Source organism: Balaenoptera acutorostrata, chromosome 17 (assembly GCF_949987535.1).
Source record: "Balaenoptera acutorostrata chromosome 17, mBalAcu1.1, whole genome shotgun sequence".
Taxonomy (NCBI): domain Eukaryota; kingdom Metazoa; phylum Chordata; class Mammalia; order Artiodactyla; family Balaenopteridae; genus Balaenoptera; species Balaenoptera acutorostrata.
Genome location: NC_080080.1, coordinates 79,661,348 through 79,681,295, shown reverse-complemented (window position 1 = coordinate 79,681,295; position 19,948 = coordinate 79,661,348). Strand labels below are relative to the sequence as shown.

At 41.8% G+C, this 19,948-nt stretch overlaps 1 protein-coding gene across 5 annotated transcripts in view; it reads right to left on the bottom strand.

The window, feature by feature from the left end:
- The window catches only part of TCEA1 (transcription elongation factor A1), a 33,105-nt gene that overhangs the window by 7,497 nt on the left and 5,660 nt on the right, over nt 1-19,948 (bottom strand). For 3 of the 5 annotated variants that reach the window (XR_009005845.1, XM_057532476.1, XM_057532478.1), the window contains exons 2-7: nt 17,036-17,098; nt 12,107-12,212; nt 7,585-7,672; nt 4,485-4,630; nt 3,289-3,345; nt 1,483-1,637 (exon numbers count right to left, since the gene is read on the bottom strand). Coding sequence is in view for 4 of the 5 variants with exons in the window: in XM_057532476.1 (XP_057388459.1) it covers nt 1,483-1,637; nt 3,289-3,345; nt 4,485-4,630; nt 7,585-7,672; nt 12,107-12,212; nt 17,036-17,098 (615 nt within the window). In the remaining variant the exon portion in view is untranslated. Of the gene's footprint in view, nt 1-1,482; nt 1,638-3,288; nt 3,346-4,484; nt 4,631-7,584; nt 7,673-12,106; nt 12,213-14,875; nt 15,047-17,035; nt 17,099-19,948 lie in introns of all 5 variants that reach the window. The other 2 variants (XM_057532479.1, XM_057532477.1) reach the window with 2 other exon arrangements.

Here is a 19,948-nt window from a genome sequence, read left to right as displayed (position 1 = left end):
ATAGAAAGGTAAAAGGATATAATGTCTGGAATTTGCTTGAAAATAATTCAAGGGAGGGCTTCCCTGGTGGCGCAGTGGTTGAGAATCCACCTGCCAATGCAGGGGACACAGGTTCGAGCCCTGGTCCAGGAAGATCCCACATGCCACGGAGCAACTAAGCCCGTGCGCCACAACTACTGAGCCTGTGCTCTAGAGCCCATGAGCCACAACTACTGAGCCCACGAGCCACAACTACTGAAGCCCGCGTGCCTAGAGCCTGTGCTCTGCAGCAAGAGAAGCCACAGCAATGAAAAGCCCGCGCACCGCAACGAAGAGTAGCCCCTGCTCTCCACAACTAGAGAAAGCCCGCGCGCAGAAACAAAGACCCAACATAGCCAAAAATAAATAAAATTATTAAAATAAATAAATCCTGGATGTCATTTCTAAAAAAGTAACAGTAATAATAATAATTCAGGGGAAAAGAAAGAAAACAAAAAAAGGGATAGATGAAGAAGGTGACTAATTATTTAAAATACTTGAAGCTTGGGTGATGGATATATAGGATTTCATTATACTTTGTTCTCTACTTTGTGAAAGTTTTAAATTATTTTAATGAGGTTTTAAAAAATGAATTTTAAAAATATAACAATTTTTATTAGCTATATAGAAAGACAAATTCACTGTCTTGGATGCTTAGTCAGATAGTGAGACTGCAGACACACTGCAGCTATTATCTATGAACAGCTACAAATATAAATAGCAGACAATGAATTCCATTTTCTCCACCATTTTCTAAATAAATATAAGGAATAGTCAATAAGATATAACCAACTTTTTAGTATTTAACCATGAAAAGAGCTTAGAGGTTACAAAGTCTGTTTGCAATTAGAGATTCGACTCTTTGATTCTACATGAATCTACAATAAGTAAAAAACACTTTTGGGGCTTCCCTGGTGGCGCAGTGGTTGAGAATCTGCCTGCCAATGCAGGGGACACGGGTTCGAGCCCTGATCTGGGAAGATCCCACATGCCGCAGAGCGGCTGGGCCCGTGAGCCACAATTACTGAGCCTGCGCGTCTGGAGCCTGTGCTCCGCAACAAGAGAGGCCGCGATAGTGAGGGGCCCGCGCACCGCGATGAAGAGTGACCCCCGCTCGCCGCAACTAGAGAAAGCCCTCGCACAGAAACAAAGACCCAACACAGCCATAAATAAATAAATAAATAAATAAATAAAATTTAAAAAACAAAACACTTTTGTTTTTAGACAATAATTTATTAAGGCAATCACCCAAAGATCACGGCACAGTTCTGAAAGGGACAAAGTACTGATGCCAACAGATTCAATCACCTTAAGTATTTGTCTGGTATACTGTATATATAAGTATATTAGAATAACTAATAACAATTTATTAATATGTAGTATTTATATAGTACTTTATGATTTACATAGACTTTACACTTGATATCATGGAATACCGTCATAGAAATGTACAAATATACTCACCTCTGCCGTCATTCTAGCAAATAAGTCAGGAGGAATATTCCCACACAGCACATTTTTCCTTAAATTTGGATTCTTAGCATCCTTAAGATTTGATATCCTACTTCGTACTCTATTTTTGTATTTCATGTCCGTATTCCTTATTTCTTGATAGATAGGTACTAGGCCATTAAGGAAAAAAAGGTTAAGTTATAAAGGTAAGATAACTTTTTCCTATTCTGCCACAATAAGAATTCCTGAAAGTTCTAAGCAGTGTTTCCAATTTAGATTAAGTTAACAAGGCACTGTTTCTGCCTGATTTCTTGATCTGTAACTGGCAAAAAATAGTGATCATACTTTTATGCTATGAATGAGCAATACTTTCTCAATGTTTAATGCCAAGCAAGACACAAAGTAAAAGGGTTTCAAAATGTAACTCAGATATGCAATCTGAGTGAGAAAACTTGAGAATAAGAGCTTGAACTTACACATGCTTTCCCTTGCCCAAATCTGCATTCTACCAAGGATCCTCAAAGTCTCAAAAAGACTACACAGGGACTTCCCTGGTGGCAGTGGTTAAGAATCCGCCTGCCAAGTCAGGGGATACGGGTTCGATCCCTGGCCCAGGAAGATCCCACATGCCGCAGAGCAACTAAGCCCGCGAGCCACAACTACTGAGCCCACGTGCCACAACTACTGAAGCCCATGCGCCTAGAGCCCGTGCTCCACAGCAAGAGAAACCATTGCAATGAGAAGCCCGTGCACCGCAACGAAGAGTAGCCCCCGCTCGCTGCAACTAGAGAAAGCCCGCACGCAGCAACAAAGACCCAACGCAGTCAAAAATAAATAAATTTTAAAAAATAAGGGCTTCCCTAGTGGCGCAGTGGTTAAGAATCCGCCTGCCAAGTCAGGGGACACGGGTTCGATCCCTGGCCCGGGAAGATCCCACATGTCGCGGAGCAACTAAGCCCATGCGCCACAACTACTGAGCCTGCGCTCTGGAGCCCGCGAGCCGCAACTACTGAAGCCCACGCACCTAGAGCCCATGCTCCGCAACAAGAGAAGCCACCGCAATGAAAAGACTGTGCACTGCAACGAAGACCCAACACAGCCAAAAATAAAAACAAACAAATAAATAAATTTATTAAAAAAATAAAATAAAATAAAATCCAAAAAAAAAAAAAAAAGTCTACACAGCTCCCTGGAGGGCCTTCTGAGAGCAAACCTTTCACAGTAGCCCTGAGGGATCATTTCCTCCTTGGCTCAGCAAGAAGCTAGTTTAGCAGGTGGTTTTCTCAAGAGAACAGGCGACAGCAGGGGCCCAGCTCCAGAGCAGCTCCCTTTCTAACAAGGCCATTTCCTCAACCAGGACAGTCCCGCAGTCACACTGTCACCTAGCTGTTCCCTGTTCTCCGGACCCACGTGCAAGACCCCTCCCTCTCCCAGAGCCCTTCCCAAGGCCCCCAGCATGAACACACTCCTGTCCAGGATAATGAGCTCAGGGGATTGTACACGCTTTGCTGAGAACCCCCAAAGATGAAACTCTACTTCCCATTTACTAGCATGTGTGTTTTCCATGCCCTTCTGCACTTCAGTTGAGATGCTACGTTCTCAATTTGCAAGGCAGAAAAATAAAAATACTATCAGTACTATGTGTTTTACTTTTGAATGACAGGAAAACAAGAAGAAGAAAATGACACGGATGGCCCTCCCCTTTCCCAACAAAACAGTCAAGACAGAAACTGAAGAATAAAACTTTGAATTCTTTACAGAAAGAAAAAATACTAGTGGATTTCTTAAAACAATTATGAATATACACGCAAAGGATATCTTCCTCGATTTGAGATCCTAATTCTTCCTCATCAGCTCCAATAGCGATGTAGTCATCTAAACACAGGCACAGAGAATTGTCATGAAAAAGTGATTATAACACATTAAAAGAAAATCTCAATACAGGGTCAATTAAACTGTATTCCTATTTCTTCAACCCCACTTGCCCTGCAAAAAGAATCCTTTCAGTTTAGCTTCACTGGAATCTTGTCTCTCTACTACCCACTATGTTGTTCCTCCTCTGGCTTCACCTAATGTCCAAAGGGCTCCTGCAGGGATGGCTCCTTATCCCTCAGGAGCGGGGAGGTAATGCATCTAGCAGGCAGTTCCTCACTTCACAACTCCATAAATTCTGGTTGCTCCAGCAGAGAGGAGAGAAAGTTATAAAGAACTGTCTTGTCTCCTGTGACTCAGGCTTCAATGCCAAGAAACCATTCATTTCATCTGCCAGTCACATATACGGACATAATCAGAAGACTCCTATGCAAATATTCAAAGGGATAGAAGGAAATAAAAAGAAACTAGGAAGAAAAAGAAAAAATATATAAAGAGACAGTAAAGGAATCAGAGTAGAAAGGGCAGAGTAAGGAGAAAACTAGGTCATACTAACTGTGGTTCAGTACAGTAGAAAAGAGAAAGGATGAATTTGTATAGGAGGATAAATATTTCTATACATGAAACTTTTAAAAGCAAAATTTTACATAAGAATGAGTACCTCCAAATTAAATTAAAGCTCCCATATATAACTCAAGATCTCTTTTCCACTTAAAAAAAAAGTAGGAAATGAAATTATGAATATAAAACTTACTATATGTCATACTAACATTTAACAATGGGACCCAAATACAGTATTGTTAACTCCCAATCTTGAGGGTAGAGTACTTAGTTTGCAGATTAAACGTGAGGAGAAAAAAGACTGCGAAGAAAAGCTTAAATTACTACAGATCAGGGGAAACATCCACATATTAGAAGGAACCCATTTCTCAGAAATACACAGTAATAAGCAGAGGCCCAGTCTGCACCCTCCGCTCTGCCACCTGTAACCCCCTCACAGCAAGCCCTCCCTGAGCTGGGCAGTGGCGAGCAGCTGTCATCAGGATCCCACCGGGAGGACAGACACAGGAGGCGGACAGGGCAGCAGTGGCAGTGGTCAAAGGACTGACCGCCGAAACTCACAAGGCGTACGCAAAACTCACCTCCCGTTCGGAGAGCCGCAGCGAGCATCTCCCTACACTTTAACCGCACAGAATCAGAAGTGCTTGGGGCCCGAGGAAAAGATGAAACGTAAGTGTCTCGGGCATTTGTCTCATCCTTTCTGCTGCTTACGTTGCCACTGGAGCTACTGAAGTACACGTACACGCACACACACACCAAAAAGAAGTCAGGAAAACTCTCTTAAAGTGAACATCGTTACTATCACTCTCTAAAAACAAAAATTTGGGGCATAAATAAATGAAACAGTATTTCAGTGACTCTTACATGAAAAAAAAATTGCCTGCATATAGATTAAAAAGAAGTTAAAATTTTAATAAAGATGACACAAATCTCATGTCCTTTTACTTTTTTAACCTTGATCATCCTTTTACACATTAAACAATACTTTTCATACAGAAAATACACGTTGCAGCTCAACACAACAACTGCAAAGCAAGGATCTTGGTTATGAGAGGGTAAGGGGATGGTACCAGAGAATATGACCGCTCTCCGCCAAAAACAGAGGGGAAAATGCTGGAAAAACCCTGTTGCAACTAGACAACCAGTGAGGTTTACACGTACAACACCCCTTTCGGGATAAAAACCACGCGTAGTGAGAAGTAGTTGTGAAAATACAACGTCTCTTAATTTCTCCCCAGAAACATCAATTCAATCAGGACAGTTGGGCAATTTTTCCAGTCAACCTAATCATTTCCACTACTTCTGATTAACTTCTTACATTAGATTCTTAGCAAAATACCTTTCTGACTGGTTTCAGTTAACTTTATCCCAGTGCAGATTTCTGCCACAAACCTTTCCAGACGAAGCCAGCCCTTCACCCCACGGATGTAAGCGGCCGTGCTCGCAGACAGCCCGCGCGGGCAGGGCGGCCGCGGTGCAGGCAGGCCTCCTGAGCCCTGCTGCCCGTCTCCCAGAGCGCCGTCTACACACAGGTCTGTGCCTCCCGCCGCCAGCCCGAGCTTCTCACGAGCAGAGGTGAGCATTCACTCAGTTCACTCCTCTCTGTGCCCCGGGGCACAGTACCCAGCCTTCAGCGCACACCGATGAACACGCCCTGTTTAAAAACGCCACTCTCGGCTCCTTCAAGGACGAGCTCACTCTGTGCCCGTGGCCCCTGGGAGCTGCCAGGAGGACGAAGGGCCTTCTCTTCCCTCACGTCACTATCTCTGGCACCACTTCTGACGTTCTAAGCAGCTAACCGCACCACTTTCTCCTTAAATCCTTACACCAAGGCGTAAAACCCTTCTCACCTGCAACTCACTAGATCTAACCTTCTATCTTCCTTTAGATGATACCTCAGACTCACTTCTTCAGTATTTTACACTTTTTCTTCACTGTTTGAATGAGTGTGTGTGTGTGTGTGTGTATGGAAATACCACTTACCTCGGCAGACTTCGCACAAAATAACCCTGTGCTCTTGTAGAAAGGCTCTATCCCTAAACTTCAGGCTCTATCCCTAAACTTCAATCACTTAAAACTGATGAAAATATACTAAGAACTCACTCCTCCTTCACTATTTAAAATATTTGTCTGTACTTTTATATATTATATTCAAGGCATTAAATCATTCATTACTTTGAATGTAACACAGCTGAAAGAATGTGTTAAAAAATTCATAAATTATGGCCTGTACTTTTCAAAAACATCAAGGTCATGAAAGACAATGACAGACTGAAGAATTACTCTAGATTAAAGGAGCCAGATATGATAACTAAATGCAATGTGACCCAAGATGATATTTTGGAAAATTCTTTTTCCTTTGCAACAAAAGATATTATTGGGACACATGCTAAAATATGAATAAGGCCTGCAGATTAGGAAAAAGTATCAGATTTATGTTAATGTTCAGATATTGATATCTGTATTGTGGCTATCTGTGAGAAAATGTCCTTGTTCTTAGAAGACACATTGATGTATTTAGCATGTAGGGGTGTAAAGGGCATAATGTCTGTAAATTATTCTTGTCTGGTTCAAAATAAAACTCGTGTATTCATTTATACACACATATGCGTATACATATATAAATATCACTGGGGCAATTTGGGAGTTCTCTGCACTATTCTTACCACTTTCTACAAGCCCAAAATCATCTCAAAATAGTTGGAAAGAACTGAATGAACTTTACTAACAACTGGTGTCTAACCCTATCTTTAGCTTACCTTTTTTAGCATCAAGTTAGTTAGCACTTACACATAACACACAGCGTAGGGGTATTAATCACTCTGCTGACTAACAAAGCATGAGGAACGCGTTACCAGCCCGGGGAAAATACTGAGAAGCCAATGAAGGTAAAGCCGGCGGCCTAAAGTGTGCGTGCGCCAGAGTCACCTGGAGGGCCTGCTGCAACACTGGCCGGCACCGCCACCAGAAACCCTGGCTCCGTAATTCCAGGGCAGGGCCCAAGAATCTGCTTTTCACAAAGCCGCCAGGCTTGCTCCTGGGGACCGCCCTTTGAGAACTACTGCTCTCAGGCAAAGTCAAGGCCCCCAAGAACAGAGGGTCTGTATTCAACCCACTGAATACTAGGCACACCCCTGATCGCGCCAACACGGGGACACGGCACAGTTCACTACGAGTCACAGGGAAGAGTAACTGCAAAGGCCTCTTAAGCGGCCAAGGAATAACTTGAACTCTTCATTACTGAACACGTTTTAAGTTCTTACAACAAACAGCTAAATTGGGAAGGAACACAGAACCATGAAGAGGAGAAACGGAGTCAGGGACAAAAATCTCTAAAACAGAAATGTGGCAAATAAAGGAAATAACCACATGAACCCTAGTCACCTAGTCAGTCCCCCCACTCCCAGCTCTCCCAGTGCCACCCCAGGGCCCATCCAACTACACTCGCCAAGTGCAATGTAAATCATTTCTCTTTTACGTAGTATCTTCTAACTCTCTTTTAAATTTCCAAGAAATCTTACAAGAAACCTTAGATATTTGGCTATATACATTTATACTGATTCCGTGTGACTGGAAAAAAGAAAGAGGAGTACAGACATGGGATCATAAGACCATGGAGGAAGTGACAGTGTAATAAAACTATGACTTTCAACATAAATGAGTTTCCATAAAGTGAAATACCTTTCTTCTCTTGCTTCAGGGCTATTCTGTGATGTAACTGCAGTATCTTTTTTCTTTTCTTCAGAGTCTTTATCTGTTGATGGTCCATCTGAAAATTTATGAAATTCCTAAGTTGTCAGCACTTGTTTAAACAAAACAAGACAAAACAAAACATGGGACTGCTACATGTTATCAAGCTATTTATGCAACCAAAAAAACCCCCGCTAAAATCCTAAGTTTTTAACAAGTAAATGAAGCTTATGCAAGCTATTCTATTAGCATATGTACATGGGTGCTCAGTCGGCATTCCCAAATAAACTCCTTCATTTGGGGGGAACCATAAATTCATATGCCAGTGGTAACATAAAAGGGAGAAAAGTATTCAGAACAAGGGAAGGAAAGAATATGGAAAAACATTAGCACTGTCGTTTAAAAAACTGAAAGTGCAAAGCATATACAGCAATATCGTTTTGATAATTTTTCATGAAGTCAAAGTTTGAGGTGGTACTCAAAATACAAATAAGTATTTCAGGGATAGTAAACAAATAACATTTTCAAAGAATATACCTCAGGGTTATTAGTTAGGCCTACCCAGCACCTCCTCTACCTTAAATAATCTGTAAACTAATACAGATTATTAATACTAATAAAGCAAAAGCTTTAAGACTTCAGGAAGTGAGCAATTAGACATGGGGAAATAAAGTACGTAAAATAGGTGGGGTCAAGGCAATAGTTCAGCACTGAAAAGAAACATTCATGTTTAAATCAACCAAAACAGCCTTGAAGCTAGGTTCAGAAAATGTTTGGATCTACTGTGTAACCCACTTTGATCTACATTTTGACCCCTACATGAGCTACATAAATAAGAGCTACATAAATAATTTCATTCTCCACATCCCTCTTCTGTACAGGATACAGAAGGACAAACATTCAACTGTGTGGCAGGACCACCGAGGCAACTCTAAGCCTGTCCTCGTGCTCAAGCTCCCATCCCAAACCATGCCATCCACATCTCTGGCGGTGAGGCGTGAGTGTCACCAGATGACCTAATACACCAACCTGGATGACGCTGACTGACCGAGAATGGTCCCAATCACAATTCTAGAACTTCACTTGTAAATGTTAGGGTGACCAAACCTGAAACACAATTCAAGTCCCTATGACACACGTCAGTTCTCACACACCAATTTTATTGCCCCCTTTATTCTATAATTCCCCTGGAAGGCCTAAAGACGCTACAGTATTGTGAGGCAGAAAACAAAGATCAATAATGACATTACAGAATATAGCAAGGACTAAGACGTATTCCCAAAGTAACAGGTAGAAAGCTTCGGAGAGGTGATATAACCAGGCGATACTGTCTAACAGGGGTCCAGTGATGGGGGAGCAGTAAAGCGGCTCTAGTGCAGTGTGTACTGGGGCAGTCCTCTGGGAAGGCAGGGCAGTAGAGGTATGACCACAGTCATGAACAGAGTGCCGTGGGTAATACAGCAGAACCCCGGGGAAGTGCTCCAGCTCTGGGCTCAGACTGTCTGCAGATCACATCCCACCCTGGCGACTCACCACCAATCCAACTGCGCACAAGGTGCCTCATCTCTCAGTGCCTCCGCTGCCTCATCACAAAATGCGGGTTACAATAGCACTGAGCGCACCGGATCGTCAGGAGAACTAAATGCACTAATACAGGTCAATGCTTGGCATATCGTAAGTATTCAAAACTGTGCCACCTAGAAGCAGTAGTAGATCTTCCAGAAATCTAGCTAACAATCTAAAGAAAAAGCTTTAAACAGAGAGATATTCATCACCCAGTAGATTATTCTGAAGCCAATAAAAATGAGCTACGATGATGGAAAAATACAAAAAAATTTCACTAAAAAGACAATATAAATAAGTATACATAGCATAAGTAAAATTATAGTTGAAGCAAAATTCATGCACCAGGAGGAAAAAGAGAAATACAAGATATTAACTGACAGTTGTATTTAGAGAGAGATTTAATAAGGATGATTTTTCCCTCCTCCAACTCTCCAAATTTTATTTAATGAACATGTAAATCTTTTAGGATAAATAACATTTTTAAAGAAGAACTTGTACTGATATTAGATACCTCCAGTAAGTATACAAGAGTAAAACTTCTTTAAGATTAAATGAACATAACTGCAATGTTCACTCTTTTCTCCCACAAAACGTAAACCATTCTTTCCAGAAATAAAAATGCACATATATGGTCCTTAATCAACTTTCTGTTGCTAATTTTACTTACTTTAGAATGTGGAATTAATTTAAAATTTAAATGAAATACAGAGTTTCAGTCTGTCTTTAAAGATCAGCCTTTTTTAAAAAGCTTTTTATTCGGAAAGAACTTGACAGTTGCACAGATGTTATAAGAACATTACAAACAGCTTTACTCAGACCACCCCCCCCCGACTGTTAACATTTTGGCACGCTTCCTTCCTCGCTCACTCATCCTCCACCCCCTGCCACGTACATACACACGCATGTGCAAACACATACACACTCACACGCACCACTGTGTGCACAAAGACATCTCTTTTGAACCATCTGAAAATGAGTAGCAGATACTATGCTCCCTTATCCCTAAATACTTCACTATGAATTCCCTAAGAATAAAGAAATTCATGGATATAATCACCGTAAGTAGATCCAGCAATGATACAAGATTGTTTACCTACCCACTGACCTTATACAATTCTGCCAATTATCCCAATAATGATCTTTATAGCAATGTTTCTTTCTGGTTAGGAATCCAATACAGGATCATATATTACATTAGTTTTCTTAAGATTAGACTTTCTAAATTTTATAGGCTTTACAATTTTTGGTTCCTAATTTCCAAGCTCTTGTAAGTAATAAGTCTTTTATTATTACTATTGCTGTCTATGAAATTTTAAAAGCTTCACTTTTTCTATTTTCTCTTCCATATAAGGCTGATAACTGCTAGGGAAATGGCTCATTCCAGGGCTGGGTTAGATAAGTCCAACATATTTTGTGATGCCAGAGTGTAAGAAAGAGATTAAAAAAAAAAAAAACACACACAACTGAAGGGAGCTTGTCAAAGGGACACAGGAGACAGTCTGAAGGGGTGCCCACGGGTCAAAGCTGGGACAGTGTAAATACCAAAATAAATATGAGCAGTAATGGATTATAATCCATTATATAGAATAAGAATCCACGTGCCCACACTAATAATAGAAAAAGAACTGGGAGGTAAAAGGAGGGTTCTTTCTTATAGAATGATGATATATAAATACTGAAGAAGTAGAAAAGCTAGAAAATCATAACTTTGCAACTGTCACTGTAAAGGGTGGTTTTGGCCACAATCAGTGGGTACTAAACGGGGCAGGGGGGCGGGGGGGAAGGTCCGATGGGGAGCAAGACGGTTTCAGGGTCTTAAAGTGACCGCCACAGAACTCCTACTAGACACAAGAGGAAAAATCATAACGACGCAGTGCACACCTTGGCTGGGTCTCAACCTTAACACCACCCTGCCTCTGCGCGCGATACCTGGGAAAGACACAACACACGTATGCCGTACCTCAACTGTGGATGCGCAACCAGATCTAGTCATGAGAAAATGCCAGATAAACCCCAAATAAGGAACATGTTATTAAAAACAAAGCGGGGAATTCGCTGGTGGTCCAGTGGTTAGGACTGCGCGTTTTCACTGCCATGGGCCTGGGTTCAATCACTGGTCAGGGAACTAAGATCCCACAAGCTGCGCTGTGCAGACCAAAAAAACAAAACAAACAAAGAAACAAAAACCCACACACAACCACAAAGGGGGGAGGGGGGAGGGGCGTGCGTTCTTCAAAAGTCAATGTACTAAAAGAACTATTCCACATTGGCAGACTAGGTTACATGGCCCTGGACTAGGTCCTGTTCGGGAGGAGAGAAAAGCTGGAAGAGTGGTTACTGGGACAACTGACAAAACTGCAACATGCACTGCAGAGTAAGGTACTGCACCAATGTTAAATTTCCTGAATTTCCTGTATTATGATTACATAAGAAAATAAACTTGTTCCAAGAACACACACACTTAAGTATTAAAGAGTAAATAAAGCATGACAGCGGCAACCTATTCACAAGTGGTTCAGAAAAAATAATGTGTGTGTGAGAGTATATACATACAGAGGAGAGAGAATATGACAAAACAAATATGGCAAATGTTAAAAATTAATGATCTAGAAAAAGGACACGTTGAGTTATTTGTATTATTCTTGCAAATTTTCTGTAAGCTAGAAAACTATTTCAAAAACCTTTTCCAAAAGTGTCACATCTTCCCCTTGGAGGAAAATTTTCTTCTTAAAGAGGCAATTCAGTTTTAAGTGTTGAAAAACAAGAAAGCTAAATCTGACTAGTTTAAAAAGTAGAACCCTCAAGGAAGTCAGACTAAAGCCCCCTCCCGTATTATAAGGCACTGATTTCAAAACATCTATATTCATTAAGAGAAAAAAAATTCAACAACCCAATGTCTGAAGAAACCAGAACATCATAAATATACGTAATGGAAGCTCTATTATACCTAATAACTTTTTCCAGGATTTGATGAGGGACTTTGCTAAAGATGTAACTTCTTCATCTGTGCTCTGCTTGCGAATAGCATTCACTGACATTCCGATTCTTGTGGACTGCAAGGCAATGACAAAAAAATATGTATAAGCGCTTTTATTTCAGGCAATTCATTGTTTCCTTTTCTTCTTTCCAAAGATGCCTGTTTCCATTTTAGAACAGAAAAAAAAATCAATTATCTGAATTCTTTTAGTGGTCGACTGTAGACTTAAGACACAGACATCTTCAAATCAAACATCAGACGCATCAAGGTTCTCATCACTGAGACCTGCAAGCATGTAACTTGCTGCTAAAGTAAGGCTGGTTAACTAGCAAAACGAAATCAGTCTTTCCCACAAGAGAAGAACAGAAGATAAAGTGTCTGTGTTTGTACACAAGGCAGGCTGATGCAACCACGGCTAACACACGCACTTTGCTTCTCTACATTCTCCTACAGATTACTCTGTACACCACCTGTTGCAACTTATAAGGACACCCAAACAAATACCACCACCCACATAGGTTTATACACCAGCACATAATCACAGATATTAAGAATGGACGTCACAGAACACACACAGATAATTTGACTTGTGGCGACACTACGTGCCCGGGGTTATGCTGGGAGCATCCATATTCATTACCCTTCCTAACAGCCCTTTAAAGTCGAGATCATTATCCCTGTTTTTAAAGATGAACAGACTGGAAGTATCAATAAATAACTGCCCAGCATCACACCACTACTAACTGGAAAAACTGGATTTTAATCCAGGTCTGTCACCTCCAAAGTCCATGCTCTTTCCAACACATCAACAGTTTTCAAATTGTGCTTAAAGAACACAAAGGCTATGACAGGCCCATTATGGATGATAAATAAAAAATGGTAAATTATTTAGTAAGTTCAGGTTGTCAGTAGACAATCTTTCAAAATATGGATATGGAAGAAAAAAATAACAAAAGGAATTGTTAGTGAGAAAAAAAAAAAAGAGAAGGGAACCCCTGCTATAAACTTTAAGGCTGAGAAATAAATGGGTCCTTAAGATTTCCTTTTAAATTATTCAATGTACTCAACAAAGAGAATCGGGACAGTTGCTGAAGAATCTAGAACGTGTGTCTGGCTGGAGTGCCCTGTGTTCTCTCTTGGAGAGCTGAGCAAGGCGGATGAAGGTTCCACAGCAGAGAGACACAGGGGACTCATGGCTCTAAAACCCCAAGATGATTTGAGATTAGTGTTTTGGGGATTTTTTTCCCACAGAAAGTGGCTTCTTTCCTGTAGAAAATAACATGTTCTCAGAACTTTTTTCAGTGAAGAAAAGGCTTTTAGAACTTTCGAATGTTTTAGAACTTCTCTAAAACACTACTTTGTTAGCTGGCGTGGCAGGCACTTCAATGTAGAAAACCTTCCAGAGGCGGGGGCCTGGGCGCACGGCACAGCTCAGTCGCGTGGCCTCCGCGCTGCCCCACAGGAGGCCGCTAACGTGCTGACTGCTACCGCCCCGATGCCTGTGGCGTCCCTCCTTCCCCAGCACCCGACCCCCGCCTAGAAGAAAACCCAATTTTGGAATGAGTGGAGGAAATAACTTGAGTCACTAATACAGTTCTGGAGCTTGGGATCAACATGGATTGGCAAAGAAAATGGGACTTTAGGAGGTGGTCAGAGGCGAGCAAAGGTATAAGGAGATTATGAACAAACCGTGTGCTGTAGGGTGACTGCTTTTTAATTATCACAGAATGTTCTGATCACTAAAGAGACCAAACCTAAGCTCTGCTTAAAACCTAAGAAAACCCATAAGGAGAACACAGGGGTCTGTAATAAACATGCTCACTTACGGGAGAGATTGTCCGGTCAAGAATAATAAGAAACGAGGCTGTGGAGGTAGAGGGAAACACTAAGATTATTTGAGTAAGTTTGTTTCTTCCTCTTAGGAGGTATTTTGGGAAGAGCAGAAGAAAGCAGAAAGAGGAAAGGACTACGAAGCTATCCGACAGCACCGCTCTAGGATATAAACTCAGCTACACAGCAGAATCGACATCGGTTGCACAGGCATCTCAAAACCCAACGGGCCCACAGCTACCCTTCACCTCCTCGCCCTTCCGCCGTCACCCGCTTCCAGGCCTTCCTGCCGTCTGCTGTGCCGTAACATGGCACACCTACCCAGTCACCGCGGCAAACACCTCCATCACCCTAAACTCCGCCTCCCCCTTCACCCCCCACCTGGTCGGCTACCAGTTCTTGTAGGTTGTCCCTCAATAACAAGGACCCCTTCTCTCCGCTCCTACTGCTACGCCCTCGGTTTCTCTCCGCTCCTACTGCTACGCCCTCCGTTCAGGCCCTCATCACTGCTCCCTGAGTACCTGCGCCAGTCAACAAGCTTCCCGATTCTTCCTCCCTGCAAACCCGGTCACGCACTCCCCCGCCCCACGCCGCCAGGCAGGATGCTCTCAGGACCGCAGCTGCAGCCCTGCACGCCAGCCAGCCTGCGTCTTCAGCCCTGCATCAGACTTCCTCCACCTGAACATGTCGCACTGCTTCCACATCCTGCCTTCTCTGCTGGAATACCCTTCCCGGTCCTATCTGCCTAGGGAGAACCTATTCATGTTTTGAGACTCAGTTTACACTTTATCACCATATGAAGGCTTTCCTGAGCCTCCCAGGTTAAGTAATCAGATTAAGAAGTAAACTTCTTTGTGCTTCTTTCTTGCCCTACCTATAACAAATACAATAAATCCCCCACATACAAACCTTCAAGTTGCGAACTTGCAAAGATGCGAACGGGTGTTCGCATGTCCAATCACATAAGTTAGTTCTATTTGAGGAGGCACTGTTAGTTTTTGAGGCACAGGACCCAAACGTAGAATGGTACACGAAGGTTGCAGAGGCCGTTCAGAATGCAATCCAGTGCTACCATGTCATCTATGACGAGAAAAAAAGAGCTACTACCCAGACATCACTGGACCGTTTTTTCAAGAGGGTGGATAGAACTGAATCCAGCAAGGAACCAGAACCTGTGCCATCGACGTCACGTGTGAGTGACATTGCAGCTCGCCCTCCGTCTGCTACTGCTGACCATCCTTCAGCTCTACCATCTCCCACCTCCTCTCCCTCCTCCAGTCAGTAACTCTTCCTGCCTGCTCCCTCGATGCCAGCCCCTGGATGCCAGCTGTTGTACTGCGCTACTGTACTTTTCAAGGTACTGTACTGTAAGATTAAAAATGTTTTATTTTTTGTGTTTGTTTTCTTATGTATTATTTGTGTGAAAAGTATTATAAACCTATTACAGTACAGTACGATATAGCCAATTGTATGGGTTGGGTACCTAGGCTAACTTTGTGGGACTTACAAACAAATTAGACTTATGAATGAGCTCTCAGAACGGAACTCGTTCGTATGTAGGGGACTTACTGTAAATCCTATACAGACTTCTATCCGGGCAACTATACCTTTCTGTTTGTTTACGTGGCAGTTTTCCTCTACTAGACTTTAAGCTCAATGAGGGGGAAAGACCATATTTTATTCATCTTTATAACCCCAACACAATTTCTAATCCTAATAAAAACTGAAATGTTTGTTATATAAATACATAAACTTTCCAAGGATTGAAGCATATAAAAAAATCAAAGTGTATTACAAATGATAACCCTACCCAAACTCCACACCCTCTATAAAGCTACACATCTCTTAAACAAACACTGAGGTTACTGTTGTTTTCGATGTGATTATCCCCACACAGAACTGCTAGAATAAGGCCACACTAGGTGGTGAGGTACTGACACAAACTCAAGGTCATTCTCAGAACTGATTTGCCAGACCTGCAGATCCCTGGACAGGATATCTGAACTGAGAAGACAGGACTTAATGACTTGCTTCCTTTCTCCTCTTGGTTCTATTCTTAGAGGAGGCATTCTTAACCTTTTTTCCCACCATGGATCCCTTTGGTAAACTGAAGCTTATGGACTCCTCCTCAGAATGCTTTCAAAATGGATTAAATACATAGGAGTACAAAGAAAAGCAGTTATATAAAGTTACAAAATGTTTTCTTAAATGTGATACAGTAATACACGTGCTCCTTTATTAAAACATTAAATAAGATCTAGCATAACATATAAGAGCTACCATAATAACGGGCAAAAACACATGTCAACATATCTATAACACATATATCTACAACATGAGGTTAAAATACCTGTGATTTCTTTCAGTTAGTCATAAATACTAATTCAACTGTGGCTGACTGCCTTCATAATTGAAAGAAATGCTCGATTTCAGTTAGATGTTAGTGAAAATACATGTGATTTTTTTTTTCCTCAACCACGTACACACCCCTGTCACCCTTCCCTAAATTCTGACTTAATGGAATGGAAATATCAAAGGCGGCACTCATGGATAATAAGAAATGTGTAGTAGAAAATAGCCAGATTCATCTCACAATTCAGTTTCCTTTTTAACATTCTGACTTGTGTTAAAGTTGTATTTTTATGTTTTAGTCCTGCTGCAACATTAAGACTTGAGTAATGACTCTACACAATGACGACCAGACACCCGACTGTGCACAGGGCAGGCCGGCGCTGAGAGAGGGAGAAGAGCGAGCGACCCTTGCACCCTCACCCTCAGGCCAGCTTCACGCAGCACAGCTGGCGACCACAGATCCAGAAAGGGAAATCTTGGGAGGTCAAGTCAGGGCCAAGAGTCCAATTTCCTTTCACAGTGAGTTTCACTCCCACTGTCAACCTCAGAGGGTGTGTTTTATTCTTCCTGAGAAAGGCAACATTTTTCTACAATGGTAACTTAGTAGACTACTGATTTATGTTACCATCTTAAAAAAACGAAAGTTAATAATGTTTCACCATAACAGGAAAATACAAAAATACCTATTCAAAAATTATGATACATATTAGCACATACCTGTAATAATTCCAAGGTCATGGGAATATTCTTAAGCTCCTTCAGTAAATCCAATGCTCCAGCCTGTAAAATAAAATAATTTCAAATTGAATTTCCCAGATAGTAAAGCAAGGAGTAACTAGAGATCTAAATTTACATTTTCCTATCTACAATTCACTAGGGCTCACTTATTCATGTGAGGAGAATGGTATATAGATATATAGATGAGAGAGAGAGAGAAAGAGTTTTCCAAACAGGGGTTGCGACTCACCAGAGGATCATAAAACGCGTTTACTGGGTTATAACCACACGTAAGTGCTGTTTTGTGAAAGTTTACTTTCAGCAGTACTTGTCTATATGTGCCCCAATTACAAACATAAAGTGTTTCTTATGTGGTGGCACAACACACCCCGGAACTCATGGAGGGCAGCCGCCTGGGGACGTGGGAGAGGCGGCGGAGGGGAGGGCCCCCAGGATGCCGCAGCACCTCCAGCACTCGAGAGCGGCATCACTTCCCTGGAACCCTCACGAGGCCGCTGTACCTCGCTGCTCAGGCACAAGAACACTGCTGTCTACCTGATTCTTGCAAAGCAGTAAAAAGCAAATTCTGAAAGGAAATCCACAGTTAAGATCTGCGTGAAGCTCGCAGGCCTGTCCACGGCCAGGTGCCACCTAGAATCAAAGGCTCCCACGTAGCTGAGGAAGACGGAACAAACCTGGAAGCTTTATGGAGAGCGCTAAGGTTAAAAGGGGAGAAGCAACAGCGCCACCTGCAGCTTGTGGCCAACGTTCCAATCTGATACTCATTCCATCGGCCATATTGCAGCTCCTCTAATACATCCACTTAATCAGTCATATTTCGTTTAGTCTAATAGTGACTTAATGTACTATATTTGGACAAATCATTATTCTACATACCACTAACAAAAAAACTATTAAACTATGGAAAACTTTTTTATCACCTCTTTTTACTTTTGCAATTCTCTTAGACTTGGAATTTTTATCATGTATCACCATTTACATACAGAAAAAGAAAAATATAATCAAAACTGGCTAAGGCGGTCCTAAAACTATGTTGCACTCAGAGTCTAATGCTTATAAATTGTTTACTGACTCAGATTCAATAATATCTGTCTTTAGCCCACAAAGAGTTGTTATCAAAACACTAGTAACACAACACTTCACAAAAGAATCCATAGAAGAGCTCAGAGCCACTAGCTCTCTGTGGGCACTGAGGTGCGCGGGGCTCACTGCCTTCGCCCCTGCTTCTCTGCTACCATTTGGTCCCTCGAGGGTCGAAGAGCACGCCACTACTCTCTCAGATTTGCTTCCAAGCCACCGACACCCGTTCCGCAAATGTCAATGCTGGGTTTGATGCTCCGCCTGTGAAAGTACATCCCAACGGCCATCTGGCCAGCAACATGTGTAACTCATTCTGCTTTCTGAAATGTTACAATATGAAAACGAGCACCCTACGAAGCAGTGAAACCCAGCGCACCCAGGGAACACAGAAAGCCCTGCAACACATCCCTCACACGTACCCCAAAGGAAGAAACAAGCATGGAACCTCACGGTATCAGTACACTTCTTAAATTTAAAATCAAGCAGAGGTTTCCAGTCAGATAATTTTTCCATTTAAAGCTGACAGACAGACTTGGCTGTACAGAATAAAACAGTATTAACTTTTCTTCTGGCAACAAACAGAGACATCATTTTAATTTAACCCAGTACCTCATAAATAAAAACTTAAGTTCAAAAGAAATTATGAAACAGACTATTATGAAGGAAGGATGTTAATGATCCATTGCTTACAGATTCCTTCTGATCATAAAATTCCATAATTTTTCTTTAGAGGCAACTAAAAATAGTAAAACATTAGAGTTGTTAAAAAATAAAACACTGATTTTAAATTTACTATTAATCAAGAATTTGTATAGGCACGACATTTTTGTGAGCGAGTATCTTCAATCCCGTATCTGCAAATCCCCAAACCAAAATCCCTTGAAAACCAAAAGACTTCTCATTTCTCACAGATCTTCAGTAAACTCGCTTGGCAGCAACATCCCATCTCAACAGATGCATAAAGCTATTTATGTTCTACTTACCCCACTTAATGCGAAAATGCTGCATTTCACTACAGAAATGCTAATATCTGATTAATGGGAACTGCCCAGATCTCACTGAGGATATCATGAAATATATGATGTTTGTACTACATCATCTTTATAAACCTGAAAAATTTGGAATTCTCAAATATATCAGACTCTAAAGGTTTTGATTGCGAGACTGTGGGCCTGTATCCTTATCTACCATAGATGTTTTTCTTCTTCCCATGTCTCCATGGTCTTTCTGAACAATTTCTGACCTAGGATCAACTAAAAAGGAAGATAGGACTTCCCTGGTGGCGCAGTGGTTAAGAATCCGCCTGCCAATGCAGGGGACACGGGTTCAAGCCCTGGTCCTGGAAGATCCCACATGCTGCGGAGCAACTAAGCCCGTGTGCCACAACTACTGAGCCTGCGCTCTAGAGCCCGCGAGCCACAACTACTGAGCCCACACACCACAACTACTGAAGCCCGCGTGCCTAGAGCCCATGCTCTGCAGCAAGAGAAGCCACCGCAATGAGATGCCCAAGCACTGCAACAAAGAGCAGCCCCCGCTCGCCGGAACTAGAGAAAGCCCACGCGCAGCAATGAAGACCCAATGCAGGCAAAAATAAACAAATAAATAAATTTATAAAAAAAAAAATAAACAACTTTGATGATCTGGGTGAGTGAAAGGGCAAAAAAGAGATGATCGTATATTAATTCAGTGACAAAAGCTTTTGAGTGTCATTGTGTGCCAAGCGCTGTGTTAAACACTTTACACGCAGTATCTCATTTCATCTTTACAATAAACCCTACGGAAGCAGGGAATCTTATCGTCCCCGTTTTA